Source organism: Aethalodelphis obliquidens, unplaced genomic scaffold (genome assembly GCF_003676395.1).
Source record: "Aethalodelphis obliquidens isolate GAN/ISIS:26980383/991018 unplaced genomic scaffold, ASM367639v1 scaffold141, whole genome shotgun sequence".
NCBI lineage: Eukaryota > Metazoa > Chordata > Mammalia > Artiodactyla > Delphinidae > Aethalodelphis > Aethalodelphis obliquidens.
In genome coordinates, this window is record NW_020838085.1 from 10,573 (window position 1) to 31,200 (window position 20,628).

General features: G+C 36.2%; 1 protein-coding gene across 1 annotated transcript in view; it reads left to right on the forward strand.

Moving 5' to 3' along the window:
- Positions 1-603: 603 nt before the first annotated feature.
- The window catches only part of LOC113616456 (cilia- and flagella-associated protein 47-like), a gene marked incomplete at its 5' end in the record, with an annotated part of 358,695 nt that continues 338,670 nt past the window's right edge, over positions 604-20,628 (forward strand). Inside the window, 8 exon segments of the mRNA XM_027099781.1 lie at positions 604-846; positions 1,583-1,796; positions 4,438-4,590; positions 5,173-5,356; positions 5,457-5,553; positions 10,401-10,617; positions 10,917-10,924; positions 10,927-11,157. Of these exon segments, the coding sequence (XP_026955582.1) occupies positions 604-846; positions 1,583-1,796; positions 4,438-4,590; positions 5,173-5,356; positions 5,457-5,553; positions 10,401-10,617; positions 10,917-10,924; positions 10,927-11,157 (1,347 nt within the window).

Consider the following 20,628-nt stretch of genomic DNA (forward strand, 5'->3'; position numbering starts at 1 on the left):
TCACTGATAGGGTTTTGATATGAGTCTGCAAGCAATTAATTTATTATGGTCTCTGTGCAGTGAAACCTCTCTGCTAATGATAATCTGTATCTGCAGCCGCTCCCCAGTGCTAGCATCACTGCCTCAGCTCCACCTCAGATCATCAGGCATTAGATTCTCATAAGAAGCCTGCAACTTAGATCCTTCGCATGTGCAGTTTACTGTAGAATTCGGGCTCCTATGAGAATCTAATGCCGCTGCTGATCTGACAGGAGGTGGAGTTCAGGCGGTAATGCGAGTGATGAGGAACAGCTGTAAATACAGATGAAGCTTCGCTTGCTTGCCCGCCGCTCACTTCCTGCTGTGCGGCCCGGTTCCTAACAGGCTATGGACCGGACTGGGACTGGTACTGGTCTGTGGCCCAGGGGTTGGGGACCCCTGCCATAGGGCATTAACATATGAGTTTTTAACATGAGTTTCAGGGACTTCCCTGGCAGTCCAGTGGTTGAGACTCCACAGTTCCACTTCAGGGGGGGCGGGTTCAATCCCTTGTTGAGGAGCTAAGATCCCGTGTGCCGTGCGGTGTGGCAAAAAAAAAGGCAAAAAACAAAATATGAGTTTTAGGTGTTCACAAACATTCAGCCTATAGCAATTGGTCACTTTACTCCTTTTTTCAGAATGTGGCATGTTTATTCATTCCACATCAAGTTGGAGTCTTTAAAGTGAAGCAATTTATAGAGATTATTGGCTCAGTGACAGATGAAAATTTGCAGTCTTTGTCCCTGAAGCCTTTCCATCAGATACATTTATATTTCAGTAGTGTCTGCAAACCTTCCACCAAGAAAGTTGTGATGAAAATTAATCCTGGTATGCTATTGGGGGTGCTTACCATTTATTTATCTATTTTTGGTTAATACAGGATTATCTTAACATACTAATGCTTAGCTGTATATATCAAATGTGGTCTAATCTAATGGTTCTCAACTTCTACGTGCATCTAGGCCTGTTAAAACATATCACTGTCCTATGTCCCAGCGTTGATTATTAAGTAGGTCTTTGTTGGAGCCCAAAGATTTGTATTTCTAACATGTTTCCAGTAGATGCTGATGCTGCCATTTTGAGGATCTAACTTTGACTAGCACTGGTTTAGTGATCTATAAAATTTATTAAATATTTTAATGGTTTTTATATTTTATTCTTTTACTTCTTTGTTTGAGTCTGTATTGTAAACTGGTTTTGACCATTCCGTGGATTTTCTGGTTGCTGCTGTTTCAACTAATTCTCAGTTATCTCTTATACATTGACCCATATGAAATTGCTGATATTCAACTCTCTTTAACGTATAAAAATTTCAGTTTCATGTGTGCCAACCCAGTCCTTCAAGTTACCATGTTTTAGTTTTTTTGCATGCATTTTTATTACTTATGCATGCATTATTTTGCTAAATTGTTTTATGTAGATCCATTTATTAAATGAATTATTCATATTTTCTGAATTTGCTTAGGGATTTAGCTTTAAGTTGGAACCAGTGGTCTAGTGTAGTAATTAATTCATGGAAATTAAAAAAAAACATATTTACACTTAATATTCAATTCTCTAAAAGGTATATCCCCTTTGATCAGTAATCCTGTGGGACAGTTTGGGGTGAAAGACTTGGCAAAATACAAGGACCATGCACTTGTTGCAATGCTTCAATCAACCACGACACACATTCACAATCATAACACAAGTAAGGAGTTAATAAAGGATGCTCTGATAGCCTTTCCCAATGACCGAGCTGCAAGTATCCGGTCTGGAGAAGAGCATAAACATTTCAGGTAATGTGCTATATTAAATACCTGAAATTTTGTAAGATACAATAACCAGCATGACATGCAGAGATCTTATCAGATCCTGCTGTAACAAATTAGTGATCGTAATAATAATAATAGCAAAATTTAATTTTCTCTCTCTTTTTTTTTTTTCTTTTACATCAGAGGAGTGGTTGCTGAATGCTGTCATCTAACCTCTCATCTCTATTGCGTACTTGCCAGGACTTGTGAATGGTTTACCAGATGATTCTTAAAATATGCTGTTAACAAGTAGAGAAGAAGAATAGAAATAATCACTTTTGGAAATGTATACAGTCCTCAGAGTAGTCATGTTCATTAATTATGGCTGAGAGCCTGAATTTATCTAAGATTAAAAATTTTAAACTGTGATAAACAAGTTGTTCTCGTCTTCATTGTCATTATCTTCATCCCTGTGCTATCATCTTTGTTCAGTCCCCTCAAAGTCACATTTTCAATAACCTTTACCAAAGTGAACTAAAACCTCCCCAATTATAAGGACTATGAGTGATAGTAAGCCTCAATTTAAAAATTACCCCATTTTCAAAGAAATTACTACCATGTCAATGCTTAGTGAGAATAAACCCAGTCAACCTGACATCTTTATTTGGGCCATTAGCTCAGGAATGGTTTTTATACATTTGAGGATGAACTGGGTTTCTTTTCTGCCTGCTTGTTTAACTGTCTAAACTTGACCATGTCCCTGGGCTTTCTCTACTTGTCTCTTTACCTTTGGTGAGTCTTCAAGTTCACTTACTTTTATAGTCATTTTCTTAAAATACCATTTGATTTTTTAGTCTATAATTGTTTTATTATCCACAATTGGAAAATTCTGGGTTTTTATATAGTCTATTTTATGATTTTATTTTACAGATTCCATCCACAGCAGTCTTTATCTCTCTTTTTTTACTTGACAAGTACCATAAAACACACACGCATAAAAATTATGCAGACTCCATTTTAAATAATTATACAGTATAAAAAAGAAAACTCATCCTACCCTGCAGAGGTAGCTGCTGGAAATAATTTTTAAATGTATCATTTTCAATTATTCCTTATGCTTATACAAATATATCTATATAGAGATATAATGTGTTAATTTAACATTAACATTTTGTTCCTGTCTAAGTATTAATCAGATGATCTCAAAATGCCAGGATTTTTTTGAAGAAGGCTAATGTAAGCATCCCATGGCCATAATTATTTTCCTCAATTTACTCTTTTCCATGCTAATAGAAATACAAAATTTAGTCCAGTTATTTTCTGGCTAGCAAATAGTAATGAACATTTAAGTAATGAAATTTTATAGTGTATTAAGTTGTTGTAATTATAATTGCTGTTTTATTTTTTAATGCTTTTTACCTTTTCAATTTTTGAGAAGAAAATAAGGTAAGAATCTTTGTCTAGTTTTATTTAATGCAGTATATGTCTTGTGTTCAGAATAGTGTGTTATATTAGGCATTCAGTAAAAATTTTTTTAATAAATAAGTGAGGAAAAATGCTTTATTTACATAGTAATTTTTGTTGTCTGTACTTTGCACATTTAAAAAAAAATCACCTACTCAAAGTTGCAGAGGTATTTCTTAAAGTTTATTCTTTAAGGAGCTGATAAGCATTTAGATATGTTAGTAAGCAGCTCTGTGTCACTTTAGGCACCTCCTATACTACTTCTTTTTAAGTCCCTCCTTTTCTCCTTGTTACAGAGAGAGGGACTTCAGATATAGGAATTATTTCTAGGTTCTAAAGGTGGTTAAGGATCCCAGAGCCTGAAGGGAGATTTAAATATATCAACAACTATCTGAGTAACAAAGCATTTGTTTCTCTCTTATTGCCTCACTCTCTTAAAGTCTTTAACTCAGTTCAAGCTGTATTACTGTTACCACTGAGGAATTATCAAAAACAGGAAGAAATATTAGATATTAGATTAAATTTCATTTGACTGTATATGACTACTAGGTTTATACTTAGGAGTTAATTATTAAGGGTGAGAATCTCAATGATTAATAAAATTTGCTGAAGACTGAGGTAGCCTAAGGCCAAAAGATGTGAATAATTGTACTTTTTGTTTTTATGGAAAATATGTGGTAGGTGAAAGGAAGTGCATGCACCAGTTGAGTGAATGTGAGATGTAGAGTAGTTTGCAGTTCTTCTTTGGATTTTTTTTATCTGTATAGATTTATTGCTGATGGTTATTTCATAAGCTCTGAGATATTAAGAAAGCATGATTTAACAAAAGGATTTATTATTCTATATATTCTTTTATGATTTTGATCACAGTGATCTAAAAGTAATTAACTATTAGGAAACACTAATCAGATTCAGATCTAGTTCCATCTGTAATCTAGAACTGCCCAAATTGCCTACTTGACTAATACTCCAAGAGTGGGTTTAGGGTAGGTCCTACTTCTTCCCAGTGACCTTAGGGATTTCCTGTGATTAGGTTAAGAAGAAAATTAGATGTCATTCTATTTCTACATGTAATAATGTCTTGGTATATAAAAGGACTAGAATCTGTCCTGTTCACCGTTCTGTGCCCAACTCCTGGCATAGGAGGCACTCAGTAAATACTGATTGAATAAATGCATATATATATACACCTAAATATTAACATGTGTTGCTCATATTGTAGGACGATTTTCACAAAGATTCCAAGATATAACTATGTGGATCCTGATTTTGCATATACTAAATTTGAAAAAATAGAAAAGAAAGCACATGAAAAGCATTATGCAGGATACATTAAATATTTAAGAAATGTGCGCCTGCTGAAAGAAGAACAGAGGTAAAGTTCACTTCCTCAAACAGTATGAAACAGAGCATGGTGCCTGTAGAGCCAGAATTTTTTTCTTTACTCTTTAGGTTCTTTTTAGTGATTTAAATGACTTTTCATGTATGAAAATAGCAAAACATTGAACTACTTTAACTGCATTTATTTCCTTTTTTACTTCTGATTTGGGAATGTCTTGGGTGGGCTTCCCCAGAAGCAGATTCTGAGACAGGAATTCCAGCACATGTGATTTTTGGAGAATGTTCTTTTGGGAGAAACCTGCACAATATGAGGAAAGCAGGAGAGGGCAGAAGAGAGAACTCAGAAATAATGTGTTTCAAATAAAGTTTACTCTCAGCCTGATACCTAGGGTCTTTTGAGCATAAATTATACCATGAGCATAAATTAAACACCTTGAGGAGGTGTTTGAGAATGGGGTCCCTTAACAGACGGCAATTTTATGCAGATTAGTGCTTCCGTCTGCTTCAGTGGATCTGAGTGGGTCAGTAACAGCATGTACTATGGGGAATATTTGGATTTACTGATGTATTTTCTAAAAGACCTAGCCTCAGTTAATTATTATTATGATTTCACTAGGAAACACATGTACTCATATAATGATACAGACATAGGATTACAGCCAGCATCGGGTCTAAAGTCACCCACATTCTCAGAAGCGGAAATAGAAGAGTTATCTTCAGCACAGCATTGGATCAAGTGTAACCAATTGCTAAGTACCAGAAATATAGCATCCACGGAGACAAAGTCTTTGAGAAGAAAGGCATGTGCAATATTTTACATTTTATTATACCATGAGAATTCTTAAAATACCTTTTGCTAATATTGAACAATTAATTTTGGAATAATGTGATTTCTCACAGGTTCTCAAAGGACTTAAATCAGACCCATCCTCACCCCATGAAAAACATGATTGCAGCTTAATCTTGACACCAAAGCAAATTCATCAAGTAATTGTTGGTAAGAATCTATAAAAACCTAATGAACAATTTTTTAACAGATTTATTGAAGTATAATTTATATTACATAAAATTCACCAGGTCAAAGCATGAAAATCAATGAATTTCAGTGAATTTACAGGTTTATGCAACTGTCATCACAATTCAGTTTTACAGTGCTGCCATCACCCTCATGTCTATATACAAGTTACTCCCAATTCCCAGCCCTAGCCCCAGGCAACCATTAATTAGCTTTCTATCTGTATAGATTTGCCTATTCTGAACATTTCATGTAAAAGAAATCATAATATGTGGTTTCCCTTATATTGTTTCTTTAGCTTAGCATAATGTTGGTAAGGTTCATCCTTGTGGTAGTAGGTATAAATATTTTGTTCCTTTTTGTATCTAAATAGTATCTCATTTTATTAGGAATACCACATTTTGTTTATCCATTTACCAGTTGATGGACATTGAGCTATTTCCAGTTTGAGGCTATTGTGAATATTGCTGCTATAAACACTCACATATAATTCTTCGAGTGAACATATGTTTTTATTTCTTTTGGTTAGATTCCTAGGAGTAGAATTGCTGAGTCATATGGTAAGTTTGTGTCTAACTTTTAAAGAAATTGCCAAAAATTTTCCACAGTGACTGCACCAAGTTACAATCCCTCCAACAGTGTATGAGGGTTACAGTTTCTCCACATTTTCACCAGCAATTATTATTTTCTGTCTTTTTGTTTACAGCCATCCTAGCGGGTGCAAAATGTTCTCTCATTGTGATTTTTATTTGCATTTCCTTTTTGACTAAGGTGTTGAATATATTTTCATGCATTTACTTAGAGGTACCACTATTTAAATTGTATATCTTGGAGAAATGTCTTTGCCCAATTTTTAATTTGAATATTTACCTTCTTATTACAGAGTTGTAGGAATTGTTTATGTATTTTGAGTACAAGTTTTTTTTATCAGATATATGATTTCCAAATATTTTCCCTAAGTCTGTGGCTTTTTTTTTCTTTTCATATTCTTAATAATGTTGTTTAAAGCACAGAATTTTTTAATTTAAATGAAATCGAATTTACTAAATTTTTTACTTTTATAGATCATGCTTTTGATATCATGCCCAACAATCTTTAGCTAGCTCAAGGTCACAAATATTTTCTCCTATTTTCTTTTAAACAGTTTATATTTTTAGGTCTTATGTTTAGGACTACAGTTCCTTTTTTTTTTTTTTTTTTTGTGGTACGCGGACCTCTCACTGTTGTGGCCTCTCCTGTTGCAGAGCTCTGGACGGGTAGGGTCAGCGGCCATGGCTCACGGGCCCAGCCGCTCCGCGGCATGTGGGATCCTCCCGGACCGGGGCACGAACCCGTGTCCCCTGCATTGGCAGGTGGACTCTCAACCACTGAGCCACCAGGGAAGCCCCTACAATTCCTTTTTATGTTTTAAAAATTTTTGTTTATGGTATGAGTTGAGTCTAAATTCATATTATAACATATGGATATTCAATGGTCCTAGCACCATTTGTTGAAAATACTATCATTTCTCATTGAATTGCCTTGACACCTTTGTCGAAAATCAAATGACCAAATGTGTCAGGGTTTGTTTCTGGATTCTTAATTCTGTTCCATTGATATGTATTTCTATCCCAATGACAATTCTGTACTGTCGATAAGTAGCTTTATGCTAAGTTTTGAAATCAGTAAGTGCAAGTCCTCCAAATTTGCTCTTCTTTTTCAGGATTGCTTTGGTTATTCTAGGTATAAATAGTATCTTATTAGACCCACTTTGTCTGTCTTGTTCTTGTATCTCTGTCTTAATATTTCTGGCTCACCTCTGTATTGCTTGCCTCAACCAGTACTGAAACCTCATAATTCATGGGACATTGAGGCAGAGTACTCAGGAAGTTCTTGCCTCAGTAGTGGAGAATAATTATTACTATTTAGAGCACGGCTCTGGACCCGGGTAACATTCATAAAAGAAAGATCTGGAAGGACCAGTCTGTTTTGAGGTAACTTCCTTCCAGAGCAGAGCTCAAGAATATTATAGGAATATGAAAAAATATCCAGTACCTAATGAGGTAAAATTTACTATATTGACATCCAAACAAAGATTACAATACATAAGAAGCAGGAAAATACAACCCATAATAAAGAGAATTATTAATCAGTTAAATCTGATTAATACTGATACATAGGTTAGAATTATCAGACAACGACACTAAAACAGTTATTGTACCTGTATTCCATTTATTCAAAAGGTTATGCAGAGCAATTATACTCCAATAAAGATGTAGAAAAAAAAAAGTTATGCAGAGACATAGAAGATATGCAAAAACGATCCATATAATCTACAGATTCACCACAGTTCCAACCAAAATCCCATCAGGATCTTTTGTAGAAATTGACAGGCTCATTTTAAAATTCATGTGGAAATGCAATGTAATTAGAATAGTCAAAACAGTTTTGAAAAAGGAAAAACATGTTGGAGATAAAACACTGCTTGATTTCAAGATTTATTATAAAGCTATAGTAAACCAAACCGTATGTTATTGGCATAAATATAGAACAATGAAACATAAGTAAGGTTCAGAAATAGACCTATATATATTGGACAAATGAATTTTGACAAAGGTAAAAGGCAGTGAGGTTCAAAAAGGTGCAGAAAGCATAGTCTTTTCAATAAGTAATGCTACAGACCTACTAGAGAATGGACTTGAGGATATGGGGAGGGGGAAGGGCAAGCTGTGACAGAGTGAGAGAGTGGCATGGACATATATACACTACTAAATGTAAAATAGATAGCTAGTGGGAAGCAGCCGCGTAGCACAGGGAGATCAGGTAGGTGGTTTGTGACCACCTAGGGGGTGGGATAGGAAGGGTGGGAGGGAGGGAGATGCAAGAGGGAAGAGATATGGGAACATATGTATATGTATAACTGATTCACTTTGTTATAAAGCAGAAACTAACACACCATTGTAATGCAATTATACTCCAATAAAGACGTTAAAAACAAAAACAAAAACAACAACAAAAAAAGAATGTGACCATGTACAAAAATTAACTCAATATGGATCAAAGATCTAAACTTAAGAGCTAAAACTATAAAACTCTTGGAAGAAAACAGGTGAAATTTTTCATGGCATTGGGTTTGGCAATGATTTCTTGGATATGATACCAAAAGCATAGGCAACAAAGGAAAAAATAAACCAGATTTCATCAAAATGAAAAACTTTTTTGTGCATCAAAGCACACAATCAGTAGAGTGAAAAGACAACCTTCGTAATATGAAAAAATATTTGCAAATAGTATATTTGATAAGTGATTAATATCCAGGATGTATAAAGAACTCCTACAACTCAACGACAAGAAACACAATTAAAAATGCACAAAACTTGAATAGACATTTCTCCCAAGAAGACATAAAAATGCTCTGTAAGCACATGAAAAGATGCTCAATATCATTAGTCATTAGTGAAATGCAAATCAAAACCACAATGAGATACCACGTCACATGTGTTAGTATGGCTGTGATTAAAAAAAAAAAAAAAGTAGTGCTAGTTACATCATGTGCCAAAACTAAATCAAAATAGATCATAAGCCATGTGCTTCCTTCCTTATAGAAGATATAATGACAAATAAGCACATGGAAAGATGCACAACATTGTTCATTGTAAGGGAAACACAAAATAACACCACAATGAGATACTGCTATAAATCTATTAGAATGGCTGAAAAACTTACCATTTCAATTATTGCTGAAGATGTGAGGAAACTGGGACTCTTGTACACTGCTAGTGGGAATATGAAGTTATACAACCACTTTAAAGCAGTTTGGCAGTTTCTTAAACATTTTAACACACATGTACCATATTACCCATCCATTATACTCCTAGATATTTATCCAAAAGAAATGAGGGCATATTTTCAAACAAATACTTGTTCGCAAATGTTTTAGCATCCTTAATTTTAACAGGCCATACCTGGGAAGAATCGAAGTGTTAACAGGTGATACATAAACATTCACCTATAATAGACTACTACTTAGTAATATAAAGGAATGGACTGTTGACACACGAAACATCTTAAATGGATCTCTAGAGAGTTTGCTGAGTGAAAGAAATCAGAGAAAAACCATACATGCTATATTATTCCACTCATATTAAAGTCTAGAAAATGCAAACTGATTTATAATGACATAAAGCAGACGAGTGTTTGTCTGGAAAGGGGGAATACAGAGGATTGTGGTAGGGAGAAACTATAAAGGGGCCAAGTATATTTTTTGGAGTGATGGATGTTCACTCTCTTCATTGTGGTGATCGTTTCAGGTATTTCACTTGTATTTAGGTGTATACATATGTCAATGCTTATGAAATTCTGTACTTTAAACATGTACAGTTTGCTGTATACCAGTTAAAATTAAATTAAGCTGTTAAAAAAGCAGGATAAGACATAATTAAGATTGTTATGATATAAAAACTTCTGGCATTTAAAGGGGAAAACTTAAAAGTTAAACAGTGAGTCATGGGAAGTTACCAATTTCTGTAAGTTCTGGATAAGTGAACATAAATGCATTTATGGGAGTGGAGAGGGTGTAGGAGTATGCAAATTCATGTACTGAGTTATAATTAGTGCTAATAATTTTGTCATGAAATTTTCCATATAATCACAATATGTATTGAATTTTGGCCAATCACCTCAAATTATGGACATTTAGATAAAAAGCTCTGTTAATAATTTCTGATATATAGTAACTATTTTAAGTACTATTTTTAACGAATTAATCGATCAGCATATAGTATGAAAACTTAAATAAGTCAATGAACACGTTTGTCAACATTAAGCTTAGTAACTCTTCATTTTTTCAGGGCTCTCTGTCCTTAACTTTGGTGATGTTTGTGTGAACTCAACAAATACTCGTCTATTACATGTTATTAATATGCTACCTATTCATATTTTGATCCAGTTAGATGTCAATTTGCAAGAACTTCCGAAGACCAACCAATTTTCATATGTGATTCCACCTACAGCTAGTACTTCTGTTTCAATGATATTTGAATCTCCCACCATTGGAAAATTTTGGAAGTAAGATTTATTTTCAAATTTCTGTTTGCTAGAATCAAAATGTCGTTTTGTATATTTACCCCAATTATTGTAGTATATATTATGTTTGGTCCCCAAACATAGAAACTATATGTGCAGCAATATGTAGATTTGTAGATTCATATTTCAATGGTAGTCTAATTACCTTTCATAATTATTTTGATATTGTTTATTAAGAATTGTTGATGTCAATCAATAATATATACATTTTACATGTAACTGAATTCTACCATTCAGTTAAGAGGTGTTAGTTAAATTTGGATGCCTTTGCTGTGTTACAGGTCTTTCACCTGTCAGTGAACAATATGCCTGGTGGGCACATCCTAGTGATGGCAGTTGTCTTGCCAGTAAAACTTGAGCTATCTGCTAATGAGCTAGTACTGAGACCACAAGACTTCTTGGTGAAAACATGTTTTAGGGGGATGGTTAGGTTGTATAATCATCAGAATTATTTTGTCAAATTTGAATGGCAACTGATAAATACAGGAAAAGGGATGGCATTTTCCATTTGTCCAGCTAAAGGTAATAGTTTATTCTGTTGTTTGATTTAGACATTCATTTATTCATGTATTCAGGCATTAATCATATCTGGAGTGTGTACTGTATAATGGTGATAAGAATGTAGAAGTAAATCACAAATGGTCTTGGGACAATGGGACATTCCTTCCCTCCTTCCTTCCCTATGTCCTTTCCTTCCTCTCCCCCTCCCTCCCTCTTTATCTCTAACTTAGAGATAGTCTTCATTTGAGATCTAAGTAGACTATACTTCAGGTCACAGAGGAGTCCTGGTTCATTGAATTCTTGCCTTAGGTGCTTTTCCTGTGAATATCAGTCATTTCCAAATCGTGACTTCTATATAACTCTACCAGTGTTGGTACCAGGGAGTGTTATAAACAAGCTCGAGTATTAATTTAAGTTCACTTAATTTTAGTGCAGATATAGGTGGAGATGTTGACAAATTTAACAAGTGGAAGTGGAGAACTGTCCCTTTATTATGGCTGGAGATCATTGATATAACCATATTTAATCGTTTTATTAATCTGGATAGATTTAGCACAATCCCAGATTATAATTTATTAAGCATTTGAGGTATACTTCTATCAATATTTAGCAGATTCATTTGACCAAGCTCTTTTTTGTTGTTGTTGTTATTAATACTGAAAATACTGGGTCCCGCCCCAAACTAGAAAGAAGTGGAGTAAATGATCAGAGAAGAAAAAGAAAATATTTCTGCAGATTTCAGAGATTCTAGATAAACCTTCTCCAGTTTTTTTGAACAGGAGGTATCAGTTGTAGTTACATTATCTGCATTCCAGCTATAGGTTCTGATCAAGCACGTGATATGACACTAAGGGTGTCAGAAAAGCACAGTGCACAGGTACTTTTCCTTGTATTTCTGCATCCTAGCCAGTGTTGAGTGGCTGGGCTTCCCCCTTGTGGCTGCCATGGAAATGCCGTGAAAATGCTTCATTTGTCAAAAGTGGAATTACAATGTTATAAACTTCTCATGGTTTTTAGTACTCTATTTTTACAGGGAGATTTTAGTATTTACTTTTCTTTTCTTTGGGTTGCTCATAACACCTCTTACATTTTTTTAAATCAAAGCAAAAAACACAAAGACATTTAATTCCGAATATAGTGTTAATATGAATACCATTAGCCTTTAAGTACATTTTTTTTTTTTTTTTGCGGTATGCGGGCCTCTCACTGTTGTGGCCTCTCCCGCTGCGGAGCACAGGCTCCGGATGCGCAGGCTCAGCGGCCGTGGCTCACGGGCCCAGCTGCTCCGCGGCACGTGGGATCCCCCTGAACCGGGGCATGAACCCGTGACCCCTGCATTGGCAGGCGGACTCTCAACCACTGTGCCACCAGGGAAGCCCATCCTTTAAGTACTTTTAATTTTTTTAGAACACAAATGATACAATACTTGAATCTATTTGATATAGCATCGAGGAAAGTATGCATAATTTATATTATATACCTAGATTTCTCTAATGTCATTTTCCTTCTGCTGCTCAGAATATTCATATAATAATTACTCACTTTTGTTTTTGCCTCTTTGTATAAATCTTTTTCTTTTAACATCTTTATTGGAGTATAATTGCTTTACAATGGTGTGTTAGTTTCTGCTTTATAACAAAGTGAATCAGCTATACATATACATATATCCCCACATCTCCTCCCTGTTGCGTCTCCCTCCCACCCTCCCTATCCCACCCCTCTAGGTGGTCACAAAGTATGGAGCTGATCTCCCTGTGCTATGTGGCTGCTTCCCACTAGCTATCTATTTTACATTTGGTAGTGTATATATATGTCAATGCTACTCTCTCACTTCGTCCCAGCTTACCCTTCCCCCTCCCCAAGCCCTCAAGTCCATTCTCTACGTCTGCGTCTTTATTTCTGTCCTCCCCTTAGGTTCTTCAGAACCATTTTTATTTTATTTTTCTTAGATTCCTTATATATGTGTTAGCTTATGGTATTTGTTTTTCTCTTTGGGACTCACTTCACTCTGTATGACAAACGCTAGGTCCATCCACCTCACTACAAATAACTCAATTTCATTTCCTTTTAAGGCTGAGTAATATTCCATTAAATACATGTACCACATCTTCTTTATCCATTCATCTGCCAGTGGACACTTAGGTGGCTTCCATGTCCTGGCTATTGTAAATAGAGCTGCAATGAACATTGTGGTCCCTGACTCTTTCTGAATTATGGTTTTCTCAGGATATATTCCCAGTAGTGGAATTGCTGGGTCGTATGGTAGTTCTAGTTTTAGTTTTTTAAGGAACCTCCATACTTTTCTCCATAGTGGCTGTATCAATTTACATTCCCACCAACAGTGCAAGAGGGTTCCCTTTTCTCCACACCCTCTGCAGCATTTATTGTTTGTAGATTCTTTGATGATGGCCATTCTGACCGGTGTGAGGTGATACCTCATTGTAGTTTTGATTTGCATTTCTCTAATGACTAGTGATGTTGAGCATCCTTTTATGTGTCTGCTGGCAATCTGTATATCTTCTTTGGAGCAATGTCTGTTTAGGTCTTCTGCCCATTTTTGGATTGGGTTATTTGTTTTTTTGATATTGAGCTGCATGAGCTGCTTATAAATGTTGGAGATGAATCCTTTGTCTATTGATTCATTTGCAAATATTTTCTCCCATTCTGAGGGTTGTCTTTTTGTCTTGTTTCTGGTTTCCTTTGCTGTGCAAAAGCTTTGAAGTTTCATTAGGTCCCATTTGTTTATTTTTGTTTTTATTTCCATTTCTCTAGGAGGTGGGTCAAAAAGGATCTTGCTGTGATGTATGTCATAGAGTGTCCTGCCTATGTTTTCCTCTAAGAGTTTGATGGTGTCTGGCCTTAAATTTAGGTCTTTAATCCATTTTGAGTTTATTTTTGTGTATGGCATTAGGGCATGTTCTAATTTCATTCTATTACATGTAGCTGTCCAGTTTTCCTGGCACCACTTATTGAAGAGGCTGTCTTTTCTCCACTGTCCATTCCTGCCTCCTTTATCAAAAATAAGGTGACCATATGTGCATGGGTTTATCTCTGAGCTTTCTATCCTGTTCCATTGATCTATCTTTCTGTTTTTGTGTCAGTACCATACTGTCTTGATTACTGTAGCTTTGTAGTATAGTCTGAAGTCAGGGAGCCTGATTCCTCCAGCTCCGTTTTTCTTTCTCAAGATTGCTTTGGCTATTCGAGGTCTTTTGTGTTTCCAAACAAATTGTGAAATATTTTGATCTAGTTCTATGGAAAATGCCATATGTAGTTTGATAGAGATTGCATTGAATCTGTAGATTGCTTTGGGTAGTATAGTCATTTTCACACAGTTGATTCTTCCAATCCAAGAACATGGTGTATCTTTCCACCTTTTTTTTTATCATCTTTAATTTCTTAGATCAGTGTCTTATAATTTTCTGCATACAGGTCTTTTGTCTCCTTAGGTAGGTTTATTCCTAGATATTTTATTCTTTTTGTTGCAGTGGTAAATGGGAGTGTTTCCCTAATTTCTCTTTCAGATTTTTCATCACTAGTGTATAGGAATGCAAGAGATTTCTGTGCATTAATTTTGTATCCTGCTACTTTACCAAATTCATTGATTAGCTCTAGTTGTTTTCTGGTAGCATCTTTAGGATTCTCTATGTATAGTATCATGTCATCTGCAAACAGTGACAGCTTTACTTCTTCTTTTCCAATTTGGATTCCTTTTATTTCCTTTTCTTCTTTGATTGCTGTGGCTAAAACTTCCAAAACTATGTTGAATACTAGTGGTGAGAGTGGGAAGCCTTGTCTTGTTCCTGATCTTAGAGGAAATGGTTTCAGTTTTTCACCATTGAGGACGACGTTGGCTGTGGGTTTGTCATATATGCCCTTTATAATGTTGAGGAAAGTTCCCTGTATGCCTACTTTCTTCAGGGTTTTTATCATAAATGGGTGTTAATTTTGTCAAATCTTTCTCTGCATCTATTGAGATGATGATATGCTTTTTCTCCTTCAGTTTGTTAATATGGTGTATCACATTGATTGATTTGTGTATATTGAAGAATCCTTGCATTCCTGGGATAAAGCCCACTTGTTCATGGTGTATGATCCTTTTAATGTGCTGTTGAATTCTGTTTGCTCGTATTTTGTGGAGGATTTTTGCATCTATGTTCATCAGTGATATTGGCCTGTAGTTTTCTTTCTTTGTGACATCTTTTTCTGGTATTGGTATCAGGGTGATGGTGGCCTTGTAGAATGAGTTTGGGAGTGTTCCTCCCTCTGGTATATTTTGGAAGAGTTTGAGAAGAATGGGTATTAGGTCTTCTCTAAATGTTTGATAGAATTTGCCTGTGAAGCCATCTGCTCCTGGGCTTTTGTTTGCTAGAAGATTTTTAATCACAGTCTCAGTTTCAGTTCTTGTGATTGGTCTGTTTATATTTTCTCTTTCTTCCTGGTTCAGTCTTGGAAGATTGTGTTCTTCTAAGAATGTGTCCATTTCTTCCAGGTTGTCCATTTTATTGGCATATAGTTGCTTGTAGTAATCTCTCATGACCATTTGTATTTCTGCAGTGTCAGTTGTTATTTCTTTTTATTTTCTAGTTCTATTGATTTGAGTCTTTTCCCTTTTTTTCTGATGAGTGTGGCTAATGGTTTATCAATTTTGTTCATCTTCTCAAAGAACCAGCTTTTAGTTTTATTGATCTTCGCTATTGTTTCCTTCATTTCTCTCTGATCTGATCTTTATGATTTCTTTCCTTCTGCTAACTTTGGGGCTTTATTGTTCTTCTTTCTCTAATTGCTTTAGCTGTAAGGTTAGGTTGTTTATTTGAGATGATTCTTGTTTCTTGAGGTAGAATTGTATTGCTATTAACTTCTCTCTTAGAACTGCTTTTGCTGCATCCCATAGGTTTTGGGTTGTTGTGTTTTCATTGTTATTTGTTTCTAGGTATTTTTTGTTTTCCTCTTTGATTTCTTCAGTGATCTCTTGGTTATTTAGTAGTGTATTGTTTAGCTTCCATGTGTTTGTATTTGTTACAGATTTTTTCCTGTAATTGATACTTAGTCTCATAGCGTTGTGGTCGGAAAAGATACTTGATATGATTTCAATTTTCTTAAATTTACCAAGGCTTGATTTGTGACCCAATATATGATCTATCCTGGAGAATATTCCATGAGCATTTGAGAAGAAATTGTATTCTGTTGTTTTTGAATGGAATGTCCTATTAATATCAATTAAGTCCATCTTGTTTAATGTATCATTTAAAGCTTGTGTTTCCTTATTTATTTTCATTTTGGATGATCTGTCCTTTGGTGAAAGTGGGGTGTTAAAGTCCCCTGCTATGATTGTGTTACTGTCAGTTTCCCCTTTTGTGGCTGTTAGCATTTGCCTTGTGTATTGAGGTGCTCCTATGTTGGGTGTATAAATATTTACAATTGTTATATCATCTTCTTGGATTTATCCCTTGATCATTATGTAGTGTCTCTTGTAATAGTCTTTATTTTAAAGTCCATTTTGTCTAATATGAGAATTGCTACTCCAGCTTTCTTTTGATTTCCATTTGCATGGAGTATCTTTTTCCATCCCCTCACTTTCAGTCTGTATGTGTCCCTAGGTCTGAAGTGGGTCTTTTTTGGACAGTGTATATACGGGTCTTGTTTTTATATGCATTCTGCCAGTCTGTGTCTTTTAGTTGGAGCATTTAATACATTTACATTTAAGGTATTTATCAATATGTCTGTTCCTATTACCATTTTCTTAATTATTTTGTGTTTGTTATTGTAGGTCTTTTCCTTTCTTGTGTTTCCTGCCTAGAGAAGTTCCTTTAGCATTTGTTGTAAAGCTGGTTTGGTGGTGCTGAATTCTCTTAGCTTTTGTTTGCCTGTAAGGGTTTTAATTTCTCAATCAAATCTGAATGAGATCCTTGCTGGGTAGAGTAATCTTGGTTGTAGGTTTTTCTCCTTCATCACTTTAAATATGTTCTGCCACTCCCTTCTGGCTTGCAGAGTTTCTTCTGAAAGATCAGCTGTTAACCTTCTGGGGATTCCCTTGTGTGTTATTTGTTGTTTTTCCCTTGCTGCTTTTAATATGTTTTCTTTGTATTTAAGTTTTGACAGTTTGATTAATATATGTCTTGGTGTATTTCTCCTTGGATTTACCCTGTATGGGATTCTCTGTGCTTCCTGGACTTGATTAACTATTTCTTTTCCCATATTAGGGAAGTTTTCAACTATAATCTCTTCAAATATTTTCTCAGTCCCTTTCTTTTTCTCTTCTTCTTCTGGAACCCCTGTAATTCGAATGTTGGTGCGTTTAATGTTGTCCCAGAGGTCTGTGAGACGGTCCTCAGTTCTTTTCATTCTTTTTTCTTTATTCTGCTCTGCAGTAGTTATTTCCACTATTTTATCTTCCAGGTCACTTATCTGTTCTGTCTCAGTTATTCTGCTCTTGATTCCTTCTAGAGAATTTAAATTTTGTTTATTATGTTGTTCATCATTGTTATTTGCTCTTTAGTTCTTGTAGATCCTTGTTAAACGTTTCTTGTATTTTCTCCATTCTATTTCCAATATTGTGGATCATCTTTACTATCATTACTGTAAATTCTTTTTCAGGTAGACTGCCTATTTTCTCTTCATTTGTTTAGTCTGTTGAGTTTTTACCTTGCTCCTTCATCTGCTGTGTGTTTCTCTGTCTCCTCATTTTGCTTAACTTACTGTGTTTGGCGTCTCCTTTTCACGGGCTGCAGGTTCTTCGTTCCCATTGTTTTTGGTGTTTGCCCCCAGTGGCTAAGGTTGAGTCAGTAGGTTGTGTAGGCTTACTGCTGGAGGGGACTGGTGCCTACGTTCTGGTGGATGAGGCTGGATCTTGCCTTTGTGGTGGGTAGGACCACATCTGGTGGTGTGTTTTGGGGTGTCTCTGACCTTATTATGATTTTAAGCAGCTTCTCTGGTATTGGGTGTGGTTTTGTTCCTGTCTTGCTAGTTGTTTGCCATAGGGTGTCCAGCACTGTAGCTTGCTGTTTGTTGAGTGGAGCTGGGTCTTAGCCTTGAGATGGAGATCTCTGGGAGAGCTTTAGCCATTTGATATTTTGTGGAGCTGGGAGGTCTTTGATGAACCAGTGTCCTGAACTTGGCTCTCCCTCCTCAGAGGCACAGGCCTGACACCCGGCCGGAACACCAAGACCCTGTCAGCCACACAGCTCAGAAGAAAAGGGAGGAGAAAGAAAGAAAGAAAGAAAGAAGGAATAAAATAAAATAAAGTTATTAAAATAAAAGAAAATATTTTAAAAAATTAAAAAGTCAGGGCTTCCCTGGTGGCGCATTGGTTGAGAGTCCACCTGCCGATGCAGGGGATACGGGTTCGTGCCCCGGTCCAGGAAGATCCCACATGCCGCGGAGTGGCTAGGCCCATGAGCCATGGCCGCTGAGCCTGCGTGTCTGGAGCCTGTTGCTCTGCAACAGGAGAGGCCACAACAGTGAGAGGCCCGCGTACCGCAAAAAAAAAAAAAAAAAAGAAAATTAAAAAGTCATTAAAGGAAGAAGAAAGAGGAGAGCAACCAAACCAATAAAAAAATCCACCAATGATAACAAGCTCTAAAAACTATAGTAAGGAAAAAAACAACAAAACACAGACAGACAGCCCCCTAGGACAAATGGTGAAAGCAAAGCTATACGGACAAAATTGCACAACTAAGCATATGTATACATACTCCCAAAAAGAGAAAACGGAAAAAAATATATATAACTTTTGGGAGGTCTGAGGTCTTTTTCCAGCATTCAGTAGGTGTTCTGTAGGAGTTGTTCCACATGTAGATGTGTTTCTGATGTATTTGTGGGGAGGAAGGTGATCTCCACGTCTTACTCCTCCACCATCTTGAAGGTCTCCTGTATAAATCTTTTTATTGAGTTATTTTTCTTACATCCCTTTTGTATATCGTGTTGGAAAAGAAGAAGTTTTCTTCTACCCTTAGGTTCTTCTAGTTGGTATAAGAATTAAACTGACATGGGACAGATTAACAGGAGAAAATCACACAAAAGTTTAATAACATGTATCCGTGAGACAGACCCAGGAAAACCCCATAACTTGCCAGAGTGGCCAAATCCTCACCTTAAATGTCGTCTTCAGCTAAAGACAAAAGAGGATGTTGGGGGTAGTGGATTGGGGCTTCAAAGGTGAGAAAGGGAATTCACATGCAGATGGAAAAGCAAATGTTTGGTAAACAGATGTTTCCTGGATCATGGTACACAGAGTAGACTTGATCTCTAGGCCCAGCTGAGTCTCCCCTATCATAGCCAGCCCATATTCTTTGCATGTATCTCTGGTGATAGCTCTATTCTGGGAACTAGCCCTTTATCTAAATTCTTTTAGGCAGTTAAGGAAGAGGTAACAAGAAAAAACTTCCTGAGTCTTCTTCTATTTCTTAAAAATAATCAGCTTAGGGCTTCCCTGGTGGCGCAATTGTTGAGAGTCTGCCTGCCGATGCAGGGGACACGGGTTCATGCCCCGGTCCGGGAAGATCCCATATGCCGCGGAGCGGCTGGGCCCGTGAGCCATGGCCGTTGAGCCTGCGCGTCTGGAGCCTGTTGCTCCGCAGCGGGAGAGGCTACAACAGTGAGAGGCCTGCGTACCGCAATAAAAAAAAAAAATAATAATAATCAGCTTAAATTAATCCTCATGCCAAAGAGACACATTTTGGGGTGGCAAATTTTTGTGCCCCTAGAATTGGTTTTACATCCTACATAATGCATTTAATCATATCCCTCTCTATTTTTTTGTAAACTAAAGTGAAGAGTTATAATTTAAATTTTATGTTGTGATTGTCCTTTTTTCCTGAGGCATGATACATTTTGGATTTGTATTTGGATAGTGGATATTATAAGGGGAGAATGGAAGAGTGGATTGATGTTTTCTAAGGTAGAATTGGTTTCTCATATGACTTTTTCATTAGATATTGTTTATGTTTCTGCTTGTTTTTTTATGTGTTCATCCTTGTTGTCTTTAACCATACTGAACTCTTGAGTCCACTCAGTCCTCAGCCTTGTCTTCAGTCAGTTCACTCTCATTGTCTTTCTCAATTCTGTCACTCCTTGGCCGTTTGTAGTACCTTCCCTGCCAATCCCAGCCATGCTCAATTCAGCCATCCAACTTATTTCTCCTGTCCCATGATATACATAATATTCCTGGAGAAAAATATATAGCCATGCTGGTTGAAGGGAAATTATTGACCTCAAGCTAACCCTCTCAACATGGATCTATAATCCTTGTGCTGCTCTCAACTCTTCTCTGAAAGCTTAGGTGTCTTTATAAATAGCATTGACTCTTCTTTGTCAGAGTTACTTCCCATCACAGTCTTCTCTACACATCACTCACTTCTAGTGCCATCACTTGACTTCTACATTTCCCACAGACTTTGTCCTCCTGCAGAGTTCCTGCTCATTCTTCAGTCACAACTCAAATGCCATCTCCTTATGATGAAGTTTCCTCCACTTTCTTGGGCTAATTTAGAA